This window comes from Centroberyx affinis, unplaced genomic scaffold (genome assembly GCF_046629955.1).
Source record: "Centroberyx affinis isolate AG114_WGS23_722 - 3 ecotype Tasmania unplaced genomic scaffold, CSIRO-AGI_Caff_v1 ptg001139l_1, whole genome shotgun sequence".
Taxonomy (NCBI): domain Eukaryota; kingdom Metazoa; phylum Chordata; class Actinopteri; order Beryciformes; family Berycidae; genus Centroberyx; species Centroberyx affinis.
The window spans coordinates 160,328-173,135 of record NW_027279675.1 but is presented as its reverse complement, the minus strand read 5'-3'; the positions used below and the strand labels follow the sequence as shown (position 1 = coordinate 173,135).

At 39.6% G+C, this 12,808-nt stretch overlaps 1 protein-coding gene across 2 annotated transcripts; it reads right to left on the bottom strand.

Annotated features, from left to right (window-relative positions):
• Nucleotides 1-6: 6 nt before the first annotated feature.
• ube2d4 (ubiquitin conjugating enzyme E2 D4) lies at nt 7-5,697 on the bottom strand. 2 transcript variants are annotated; one of them, XM_071524047.1, is made up of 7 exons: nt 5,432-5,697; nt 3,542-3,605; nt 3,257-3,288; nt 3,081-3,158; nt 2,843-2,948; nt 2,307-2,400; nt 7-2,177 (listed from the first exon to the last, which is right to left on the bottom strand). In XM_071524047.1, exons 1-7 carry the CDS (start codon nt 5,453-5,455, stop codon nt 2,132-2,134), a joined length of 444 nt encoding a protein of 147 aa, XP_071380148.1. In that variant the 5' UTR covers nt 5,456-5,697; the 3' UTR covers nt 7-2,131. The 2 variants fall into 2 exon arrangements, with proteins under 2 accessions (XP_071380148.1, XP_071380147.1); XM_071524046.1 differs by lacking the exon at nt 5,432-5,697 and adding an exon at nt 4,795-4,884.
• Nucleotides 5,698-12,808: the final 7,111 nt, after the last annotated feature.

Sequence of the window (12,808 nt, the reverse complement as noted above, 5' to 3'; positions counted from 1 at the left end):
GTTACTAACAATGATGAAAAACTGTATTTGGCGATCAAACCATGGTGTTAATTCTACCATCAAAGATTATAAAATTTTTATGGACCCTTAAGGATGAATCCATTCAATACAACACCTCAGTAGCAAATTTTCTTCCCCTTTCTGACAGAATTGTTAATTCCCTTTATATTGGCAGCATCAGAAAGTTATAGGCTACGTTTGATTAAAAAAAAATATCATATCCTAACTAGTTAATCCAGCAGCCACATTGGATTATATTGAAACCGATATTACATTATGACATATCACAATCATGTTCATTTCTGGTGACATGAAAAAAATAGCCTAAAACTAAAGCTTTCAAAGATACAATAAAAATAAAAGGGAAGGTCACAAATATATCACCTAGGCAAACTGTTTTACTGTCAGTGTAGGTTATTAATCCCAAAACAAAACAAACATTTGCAGACCCAATGGTGAATGAGATATGAAAATAAAGAAAAGATGATCCAAAGAGAACGACAAAGCTTCACATCACCTGATATTTATAGCAGATGAAATTGCCATGGCAAGTTATTACTGTGAAAACCATGGGGTACATATGACGAAATTCCACAAATCTTCAGAAATCTTCACCTCAAGTAACTAAGTGTACATGACTTCAAATTCCTAAAGTCTGCAAAATGTCAAGTCTGTTGAAGTTCCCATTTTGAGTATAAATGACACTAACTGTAACCAAAGGCTATTTCATTTTAGAAAACAGTAGCATGTACACGTTTATCAACAGCATAGTTAAAAGCTGTTTAAAACATTCACATCCAAGTGTTGTTCAAAAACAATAAAGGAAACTGGGGTGGTGACAAGAGGCTGGAGAGGGAGGGATAGTGAAAAAAGCCCTCTCTCCAAGGAAATGACAGTACTTCTGGGACAGCATATTGGATGTGCAACACAGAACATTGGGGCCTATATGCATCAAGAACCTTAGGAGTGCTGATCTGAGACGGATTTGCCTCTTTAGGCATAGTGTGGATTATTTTGTCATGTACACTGACCAGTGAACCTAGATCAGTACTATTTTTGAGAAGTTTGACGTTATGGCCCTGGTAATTTTTCTCACCATGGGTCACTGCAGTGTCCTTTCAAAGGCTGATGATTTGGCTGGATACCTGAGTAACTGTATTGAGGAAGTGGCAAACAGCTTAGCTGCATGCCAAGGTGTAGCTATGTTCACAGCTATACAATGATGACCATATCATACATCAGTAGGAGTTTGTGTACTATGACACCAGCCGTGGATGGATACTGAAAAAGATATAAGGGCAATGACAACATGGGTGAGAAAAATGGTAGAGGACATTCCCCCTTGCCTGTTTCTTACTCAACAGCAAGGCAAGGGGCAGCTAGCTCTTACAGCAGCTATCCAGTATCTTCAAAATCATTGAACACTGTTGCATCTCGAAATGCAGTGAGTGATAAAAACCAATCCTTCTTTCACATTGTTTCGGGGTAGAGACAGTATGTGTTGACCAGTATCCGGAACTGTTGTGAGCAACAGATCAACTGCTGGTAATGGCCATGCACCATTTTGTGCTGAACAGGGAACATTCTGCCTCAATTGCACGTGTACCGTTTGAAAACAATAACAACACAGAAAGGCCACTGAATACATGGAAATACAGTAATACAAGACATCCAGTGGGACACAGACAGTACCTTTGAAATGAGGGAGAAATTCATCTCCTAAATCAAACATTTTGCTTCTGAGTAACACAACGATATGACTTATATCAACAGTGATAATGATAAGAGTATGAATAGTAACACTGATAGTAATAACCACAATAGCAGAAGTAACAGTTAAAAGTCTGAGTGTGGCGGTATGGACTGTGAAGAGGTTCCAGTATCCATATGGGAGTGCTTTCAGGAGTCCATCAGGTCCTGCTCAGCACATCCATACAAGTCACGAAGGATAGCACATGGCAGCAGCTCAACACATTGAAAGCCAGGTGGCACTGTACCTCATTGTATCGCTTCCCTCTCCAAAAGATGGGGTGTTGTGTAGTTATTTTTCCTCTCTTGCTCATTTGCCTTGCGTTAAATATCAAACGTGTTTCTTTACTTCTCTTTTTGTATTTTGATCTCACTGGCATTCTCACATTGCATACTTCTGTGTCCATTCTCTTGCTAGTCTGTTGTACCTGTAAAACAAATGCACAGTGTGATTAAATTCTTATGTCAACTTGCAAATTAAGAACTTTGTCACTTCAGTATCGTAAGTGAGCAAGGTTGATAGGTGACTGTGGTAAAAGCACACATTCTGCACTCACTTTTCCCTGTCTGCTTTGTACGTATGGGCGATCTCCGGCACCAGTGGGTCATCCGGGTTTGGGTCACAAAGAAGAGAGCAAATAGACAATAGAACTATAGAGGAATGAATCAGAAATAATTAGATGAGATGACATTAACAGAATCACAATTGGCTATGGCCTTGAAAGAATTATACTAATTTGAATGACATTTAAATACACCTACAGATCATTCAACCTCAGAGCTTCCATCAACACTACCATGGTATACATACATACACTATTTAACATAATTAACAATGCCCATTGCCCACTAGTATGGCTGGGTATCATTTGAAATTTTTAGATAATCAGCACAGTTCCAAACCATCAAAATTGCTTTAATAAAACAATTGATTTTCCCAAAAATGTTTATATTCAAACTCAATTTCCTGTTCTGGTTTTGAAAACAATATAATAGACAAGGACAAGTTAATTTTGTAATTCCAATCTTGGGTGTGTGAAATATCAATCAAAATGCATTGTCTTCATCACAAATATCTGCTATGATCCCTTACCTTTTGATACTGTAAGTGCAGGTGACCACTGTGATCTCAATATATCCAGACAAATGCTTCCATTGCTGTTGATATTAGGGTGGTAAATTTTTGTTGTGAATGCAACCTGTGATGGGACAGAAAGAATATTGTGATTTATAGGTGAAGCCAATCACTCTTTGCACAGTAGAATTAATGGCTGAAGGTGAGTTAGTAAAATGAGCTAAACCCCCCACACAAGGCAGAAAGTCTTACTCACTTTTGGTGGCTTGAAGGGGTAATCTGTGGGGAAGTGAATGGTGAGGAAAAACACTCCACCTTGATAAGCGCTGTCATGCTATTGAAGTAAAATAAAGGCATATTAAGTTTGTGGACAGCAATTTTATGATATTTTTAATGCATACTTCAAATGAGTAAAGAATCAAATTCACTTACTGGACCCATTATTGTCGCTTGCCAATGAAACACTGAAAAAAAAATGTAAATATATAATAAATGCATTTATTTAAATTTAATTCCAATACAATAGTCTATAGCTACATTTTTACTTGGAAGCAAACTATCGCCCGGTAGTGCAGTGATATACTCACTGAGATGCACAGAAACACACAGGATAATTGCGGTGTTGAAAAATATACGCGTTGTAAACACAGCAATGAGGTACCAAAATTATGTTTATGATTTGCCCTACACTAAAACATTAATTCTCTAGCTACTTACAATCATCTCCAACTGGTCCAGCAGAACACTGTGCAGGTGGGTCCCTCTGCAGGTCTGTTAGTTCCTAAAGGCAATACAATTGGTACATGATGAAACAGCCTAGACCTTACTGGTCAATCACATTACTGTAACAACTAGGCTCCTTGCAAGGCACACATGACAATTCAGTCACATTTTAAATTGTGTTTGAAAAGTCGTTATCTTTTTTCCATATTTGGTAGGTGTGGGTACACAGGAAAATGTGCTGATACCAGTAGCTCATCACTAAGGCCAAGCACTATCTGTCGCAATGAGATCCAGCTAAGCAACATGCTTCAGATGAAAAATAAAAACAACTTATAAGAAATATTGAATGAAGGTGCTCATTTTCCAATCAATTGAGTCTGTTCAGCTTCAAAATAAAATGATACTTTACACAATCAGTAAAATTACTACATAAGTATGTGTCCCTTCATTCTGTTAACAACTGAGCAACAGTGTCTGATCAGCCACACTTCGAACAATGTTGACAACATTGACCAACAACAGAGCTTCCAGAAGGCTAAAATCTGTGTTCCGGTTCATGGTCTTCACAGAAAATGCATAGGAAGGCGAGTGAAGTCAGAAAACAGACTTGACAAGACCTTCCAGTTTAGTGTACTAGTGTTGAGTGAGTGAGTGAAGTGTAGCTCTGTGCCAGAGACCAGCCTCTTTTCAACTTTGACATTCAATGTCTCTTTCCATAGAGGTCTTGCTATATGCTAAGTGGACTACCTTAACTTAATTTCCTAGGTCCATTCCTCACCCCCCAGTAAATCTGAGCCAAGATTTGCTATTGCAGATTTCAGTGGCAGCCATGTTTGCTCCACTATCATGCACCATGGCTGTTGCTATGTAAATAGTGATTCTATGACAGCTGATTTCAAGAAGCAAATGTTTTGGTCTCTCATCAGTGTCAGGTTATGGAGACCACTGTTACAGACTAAATTCTCATAAATCACAAAGTTACAAATTACAGTAAGAAACAAATCTATGTTCTGTGGACATAATAAAGGAAAGTGGACTATGTCAAAAATTAAAATAAAAAAAACATAGCGTAATTATATCAGCAGAGAATGGAAACGGCATGGCCAAACACTGCCTCCTTTACATACTACTCATGACATTATTATAAGCACTAACAGCAAAAACAACAGCTGTTTAAACTTAAATTACACCCGTTATTTAACAAGTCTTCATGTGAAGCATGTCTATTCTGTTATATAAATACACACCCTGGCCTGCTCCAGTGCCCCATTTGCCATCCCATATATGGCAACATTGACATTGGGGTTCAATTTTGGCAACTTGCAAACAGCTGTCATGCAACGACTAAAAACATCATCGGCCATACTCTTCATGGTTCACCTGAAGAATAAAGACAGCTGACAAGCTAAGGATTTTTGAAGCTATTCTACATGTCAACCGATCAAACCACAGACCTACATACTATGTACTGCTAGCCTAGCGCAGCTCTCCGGGGTAACTTGTTTAGCTTGTCTAGCCACCTTTAGGTACAATATTGATAGCTAAGGTTGCTATCGGTAGCTCATTGTGTCTAGCTAAGTATTAAGTAAGAAAAATCAAATATTAAACACAAACAAAAAAGCTGTCATAATTATCGCGCTGCTATAATACCCATTGCTACAGTAGCAATGCACCAACAGGCCACCAGTGGTTAGCTCGTCTTTGTCTGTCAGTTATTTTTAAGAGGAGCACAAAAAAGCAAGCAAATACGTTAAAAGGCGAAGTCGAACTACAGAAAAGGCTACACATTATCTTCATGGAGGGCCTCACTTTACAAAAATATATTTACTAGAATCTATGGCGTGCACATGAAAGAAATATACAAACAGCATCACGAACACTCACCTTTTGAATTCTTTTCAACGCCATTGCTTAAATGGCTATGCTAGCTAGCCTGACAGCTAACAGTTAGCACTTGACACATACAATTTGGGTTCAGTTGCCGGGGCTTTCAAATCACACCTCGCGTATAATCAGCAAGCCACGTTTAGCATGTAACCGCCTTGGTGATTTTTGGTTTCAAGTGCAACCTCTACGTCAAAATGTTGGTTAAATCTTGGTCGTACTTTAGCTTACTACAGCAACCTAGATATTTCACTCCCTCTCTCCTAACATCGCTACTCTTCTTGGTGCTTGGCAGACAGGATTGGTAATATCGCGAGACAACTCGAGAGTTGACAAATCCCTCCATGGTTGTAGTTCAAAACACATGCCTGCAAAGAAATATGACATTAGTTTATATTATAAGGCCAGAAATAAGCATAATAAATTCTCCTGAGCCACTGTATACCACTTCCTATTTTGCAATCTCAATACAATGCTATCATGATATAGGTTTTGTTTTAATTGGGTTGTGCCGCAGGACCGTGGGCCATAACAGACTGGTTTCCAGGTAAATTTCAGTAGGTATACGTTTGTCAAATCGGTCAGTTCTGCTAGCCACTTTGCCAGATATTGTGTTAGATCAGTATAATTTATTGTAAAATAAAAAAAATACCTACTAAGAGCTATACTTACCAGGTAAAATCCTCAACTGCTCTCCATTGTGGCTACCTAGAGTTAGTTCCATGTTTATAGTCTAAAAGCAAGAGACTTATTTCAAGTAGCAGTAGCTAGTAGTAGGAGTTGTCATTTAATATAACATATCTATATTGATATTTTAAAATTAAGTTGTCAGCAGTCATGACATGAGAGTAAATCGACTACATGGGAGCAATTCCTGGCTTAACGCAGCCTAATTTTCAGTGTAAGCTGTCACTCAGCTGAATAAGATGCATTACTGAATATAACTGGGCAACAATGAGCAGTTTCTCACTGCCAGAACTCCCTGTACAGATTATGTAGCTTGCTAGGCAACTGAAAGCTATTGTGTTCACACATAGGCCTACTAATATACATAGGCCTACAGGTTCAACACAACTGGGGCTAGGTGTCCACAAGATGTCACTATTTGAAAAGAGCAAGAAGAGGGATAGCCAGTCAGAAAAACACATGACTAGAGAAGTAGAGCTGTGTATGTACTGGTATGTACAGCTTTGATTAGAACATGTTTTTTATGCTAACTACATGTTATTCACTGACTGCATATTGCATGCTGGAACTCAATGAATTTGTTTAAACTATTATTTTGAAATGAATTGTTTTAAGTAGAAATATGCATGACATTGAATCAGTACAGTACTATGAAGTGAAACATGTATTATATATCTCATTTTCTAGGACTGTAAGAAGAAAGACTATAGAATTGTTCATTCAATACCCAATCATTGTAAAGGCATATTCATCTGAGTCAGCTGCATGCTCCAATTTCTGCACAGCCTTGTCTCGCAAAACCTCATGAGCTTCCCTTTATATGTCTTAAACAAGGGTGAAAAAAGAGCTCTCATTATTTTAGTGAGTATCTATGAATGGGTAGCAGTGTTCATTCTTCTTAAATGGCTGATTCAATGTCAGGTTGAGGATCCTATCGTCAATGTGACACTGAGAGGGACCATTTTCCTTTGGAAAGCTGGAGATTCCTTCAGATAATATCTTATTGTTTGCTCATCTCTGTGCTCTCAATGACCTGACTGTCCTCAGGGCCTGCCTGTAATCAGATTCAGCCAGCAGCAGAGGTAGCAGTTCGGGTCTTATGCAGCAGGGGCCTTGTGTTCTGAGTTTGTCTACTTGGAGAGGCCATTTATCAGCATGAGGTTTTCAGACACAGTCAAGCCCACACTTTGTTGGCTTGAAGCCCCAGCTCACAAAGCCTCCCACAGTCACCCTACTGTAGTTTCCTCTGAAATCTCAAATCGCATTGGTTTGCTAACTACTGTGTACTTTAAACCTATAGGCTTTGTAGGTGACTGACTCACTAGTGAGCCCTTCAGTCATGGGGTACATTAACTGCTACCAGGAGTGTTCAGAGAGATATGGATAGAGGACTAAACCTTCAAGACAATAAGCAGGTAATTTCTTTGTTTCTTAGGTAACTTATCACTGACCTGTATAGGGAAATCCCCACCTATACCCTGTAGTTGAGTTTTTAGTTACAGGACTGGCGCCCCAAGTTCCAAACTGATGTATGAGCCAAGGTGTGGATGCATCAGGACTGGGATGATATGGGTGGGGGTAGGGGCTTAGTTGACCTGTCTCACACGAAGAATATAGCCAAGTGCTGCAATTTGAAACCACGGACTAAGCAGTCTAGCGATCTGTCTTTTTGGTCACATGAATCACCACTGGTTGACGTTCCATTGTATAACAGAAAGCATTCCATTTATTGTAGCGAATATGCTAAAGCTGTGTCTGAACTTTAGTATATTCCTCTCTGTCGCACTTTTCCCATGGTTGCCATGACAAAGCACATATGCTCACAATCATTTTCACAATTATCTTAAATGGGTCTTGCTAATGTCTGAATTATCCAATAAAAGCACAACCAATTAACGCTGAGCACAAACTGCGCTCAGAGTCCCTGGAGGTGCTCTACCTTCGGTCAGTGTATAAGCTTTCTGAGGGCTCTCATATGGAACAAAGATCCATTGTTCTCACATACTAAGAGATATTTGTTCACTCCCTGTATCAATGGTCTTGATTTGATTATACACTCAGGCAATATGTGCAAGCAGTTCTCATGTTTGCAGTGAAGTCAGCAACTCTGCACAATCCAATAATTCTTGAGCTAAGCAATTGGGAAAAAAAAGGCCATTATGTATGGAGCAATCAGTGTTTCATGGCTCATTTCCTTGGCTGTGATTTGATTTTGCTTGTCAGTGTTTAGGTGACAGCTGACAGCCCTTTGACCCAGAGGATCCCTGAATTATTCCTCAAATCTTCCTGGTGCTTGTGTGGGTATCAGTGTGTTTTACAACTTAGGGCAATAAGTAAAGGTGCAGGATGAGAGCTGGTAACACTTTATTTGCATAGTACAATGTTGATACTGTCAGATGACAAAAAGTAGAGGTTCAACAAAGCGTAACTTGTTGAACCCTAACCCTAACCCATCTCCAAAGACTATGTAACCTAACCCTAACATTAACACTGGCTCAGACACTGAATATCTATAGACGACTCTTCACACAATTATGAGTATCACTTGAAACTCAGTAGACTTTTTAGTGACACATTATAGTCGCTTGATCTGGTCTATCCAAATAGAGTGTGACCTGAGAGCTACAGTAGCCTCCTCTTGTCTCCTTCTTGTATCGTCGTAAATTAAAACCAGCTGGTTCATGACTGATTTGCTTGCTTGGCTTTCGAGGTTCGGGGGCATGTTCAGACTTATCATGAACTTATGATACAACAGTGTAAACATTTATAGCCTCAAGGATGTACTCATTAAGTGCCATTATTTGCTTTAACTGTGGCTGTAGTGAACTCTGCAGGCTTAAATTGGCCTAATTGCATGGCCGTTCAAGGGGTGTCTCATTTAAAAGCAGTGGTTTTAGCACAATAATAATGTTCCATTTAGGTGTTTACATCATTAATGTGGGTAAAATCCCAATGTCCCAAGCGTAACAGCTATTAAGCATGTAGCTTTTTCCTGAGACCACACCTGTTTCAAATGACCAGACAGAGTGATAACTTTAAATAAGTTTATTTAGGTCCTCAGTTACAGTTACTGCAAAATGGTTTTTACGTAAGAAACAATACTAAACAGTGTTGTATTGTTATTATAACAGCAAGAGTGAGTCATATATTCTACATGTAATCTACACCATGATTTTTAGGTTATTTGTTTAATACTTTGGTTATCAGGATTTACCTTCTGTCAAGAGAGAACAATGTATTGGATGAGAACAGAGTGAATCCAGTTCCCATTGTCTATCACGTCTGATCCGTCCTTATCAGACGTGGGTAGTGTGGAGCACAGGCAAAAACCACACATTTAGTCATAAAGAACCAGTAGTCCTTAGGGGGTAAGTACTTAAAAACAATCCCCAGAGTCCCCTCTATCTGTCTGTTTCACCACACTTCTGGCAACGTGATTGACAGCTATGGAAACTGTTTTACTGTGCTGTTCTTGCAATGAGTAGTCTCCAGAGCCTAAGGTAATAACTAGTCTGGAGTGTTGACTAATACATTTAGTGGTGTCTCTGTGTAACCATTATCAAATGCGTTCCAGCTGTTTGAATTCTGATGACAAATTCAGGTTTTCCCAGTTTGCTGAGCTTCCTTGAGAGACAAAGGAGGGATTTCCTTTGAAACAGACGGGCAGTGGCAGTACCAGCGATTGGGCTCGGTACTGTTATCAGATAGAAAATCAGTCTAGATGTAAACTAATGATCTGCTACTTCAGCTAGTGTAGAAATGTAGCAGTAAGCAACAGTTGTATGAAATGATGTAGAGATTGTTTCTTATGTCTGCATGCTTTCTTTGTCCTGGAATGTAAAGACTCCGACCAGATTGACCTGGAAAATTGGGCTAATTAACACTTTGCGATGATGAACACAAATTGTTGGGCTTAGATTTCAGGTATTAGCTGGACTGAGTCTGTATGGACCAAGAGTCTTGCTAAGAAATTGCACTTTTATATCCTGACAAAAGCAGTGGCATCTCGATTGACTGTGCCCTTGAAACCAAGTAGAGGCAGAGGGCCTTTTATGCTTTATTGAATAAAAACAACAAACGATAGAAGGTTTAATTTACTTCACGTGTCAAGCGCAACAAAAAATGAACCGTCAAGGAATACAATGAGAATACCTTATTACAACAAAAATAAATAAATAAATAAAAGAAGTACAAAGCTTAATTCCTTAACCTTGTTTGTTTGATGGTCACAGAATACAGTAATATTTTGTGACCTAGGAGGCAGGGAAATGTCCTTGTTATCTTTGTATTTTGGTTACAGCCAAACACACTCATACAATCACACACGCACACACTCACACACACACACACACAAACAAATTAGCACCACCACTATGACTGATGCGGACATTATGACAGCTGCGTCACCCTCCCATTCTTTACTGGGAAGCAGAAGAAGATTTGGGAGATTAGATTTGAGATTAGAGTGAATATCAATAGAATATGAAGAACAGAGGTAATAAAATATGCACCCATCAGTTGACAACATTTCATTGTGCATAGGTGTGTGTTAGTGCATGTGTGTGTGTGTGTGTGTGTGTGTGTGTGTGTGTGTGTGAACCTAAGTGAGTGGGACACGGGGGCCTGTCCATCCTGCTTCACAATAAACAGTTTGTTTCCCAGGAGCACCCCTCATGTTCCTGTTGTTGGCTCCATCGCTGCTCACTGGGAAACGTCCTGGCCTCTATTGTCCAAGAGGTCGGGGGTCACAGGATGCTCCTAAAGGCCCAAAAGGGGAGGTAAGAGGTTGGATGTGAGGCATGATAAAGAGCTTTCCCTCCTTAAAAAACAAAAACATTAAAATTGCTTCTTTTTTTCTCTCTTGTCACACCATCTTTCATTCTAAAACCCAGTCATTTCAAGAGTTTCAGGAAACTAAGTCAGGGTTTGAAGGCACAATGGACCGACTGACCATTTCATACTAAACATCCTGATTGCCTTTAGTTCGTTCTTCATGTGTAGAGCTCTGTTCCCTGTGTGCGTCCTTTGTACATCTTTATTAGCTCCTTCAGCGGAGCGATTTCCTTTAATGGAGGACATAGTACGCATGCTTTCCCATAGAAGTATGGGGAATTCATTCTAACCAGCAAATTGGGGGTAAGGCACATCATTAAAGAGAGAAATAGCCAAGAAAGGACTGGTTGTATCTTGTCGTTTCCACCTCACAAATGTTGTACCTCAACTGCAGACAGAGCTAAAACACTGTCTATGACTATGATATCCATCATGGTGTAGATATATGCTTATGTTTACAATGACCCTTCAACAGAATAGCACATAAACAGCCGTATAAATGCTGTTTTTGTAGCTAGATTAAATATGTCATTTCACAACAGCAGACGTTTATGGTACTTAAACAGAGACACCATGCTGCCATAATGGAAACTTCTCGCACCTCTCTTGAGACTGCATACAAACAGACAGCAGGTGCTGGGGAGTGTATCGGTGTGCGTGCGTGTGTGTGTGTGTGTGACAGCATCCATACAACATTTCCTACACAAGCACAAGTATATTTTTGAAGACTTTTGAGAAATACTCTTATTTTTTATTGCAGTTGAGCCGAAGTGCTTTAGGGCCTGCAGCATGTCTTCTCCCCCTGTGTATTGGAGGAATGGGATGAGTAGATGTGCGATTCTCTGGACATTCTCAGGGACACATTCATCTTTTTTATGGCGCAAAGGACTACAGCTTTGAACAATATTCCAGATGCTCTTTGCGTTGCATATTGTCAACTTAATACTTGTCTTCTAATGGCATGCTATCCACTGCACCTTAAACGCTGCATTATTGTTAGGATATGATGTTTGTGTATCTGCACCCATTTATTATGCTGATATGGTTTACTTTCATGTATGTACTATACCTCGTATTTGATGTATACAAACAGGTATGTACAATTTAACGTACCTATCACACATGTATATATGGAAACGACTATTCACATTTGTTTTGTGTTCAAAAAGGTTTTTCCAAGAGTATCGAGAGTATTGTTCCTCGTTCTTGGCCTTGTAATTGTATTTGTGAAGACTTGGAACGTCTGCTGTAAAATGAGAAGTCAAACGTAACATGATAGAGGATAGCTGCTACACACGGTGATCTTCACTTTTCAACCACAGGCAATTATGAATATAATGCTCATAGTTTGAGTTACATACTATGCATTTTCCTCGGGGCCTGACCCTCACCCCATCTCGCCCTATCATATCAGGTTAGGAGTTACTGGAGGAGGGAGGTGACAGCTGGAAATGGTTTGGGGGTCTCCGGATAGTTTGTTTTCAGACCATGCTGCAGGGAATGGATGAGGGGAAGTCGATGAGGGACACATGTAGGTTAGCCATTGGCTGTAATGCTGTGCTTCTCATGGTGTCAGTGCTGTTACCGTGAATGGTATCACTGTAAAAATGCCTAGTGCGGCATGTCAAGTTGACTCATAGTGTTCATCTCTGTACGTATGGCAGGGCGATCTGGGCTGTCAAGGTATGCCAGTAATGTGCCACTATCTGAGTTAATTAGACTCTGTGTGCCTTGAATTTTCCTGGAGAACTTTGACCTCTTGTGGATTAATTTCCTGGTCTGTTGTGTTTCTAAGTCTGCAACTGGGCTCTGGCATAACTTGCGTTCTCACTTCCCAATCCTACTCAGATGGCGGGG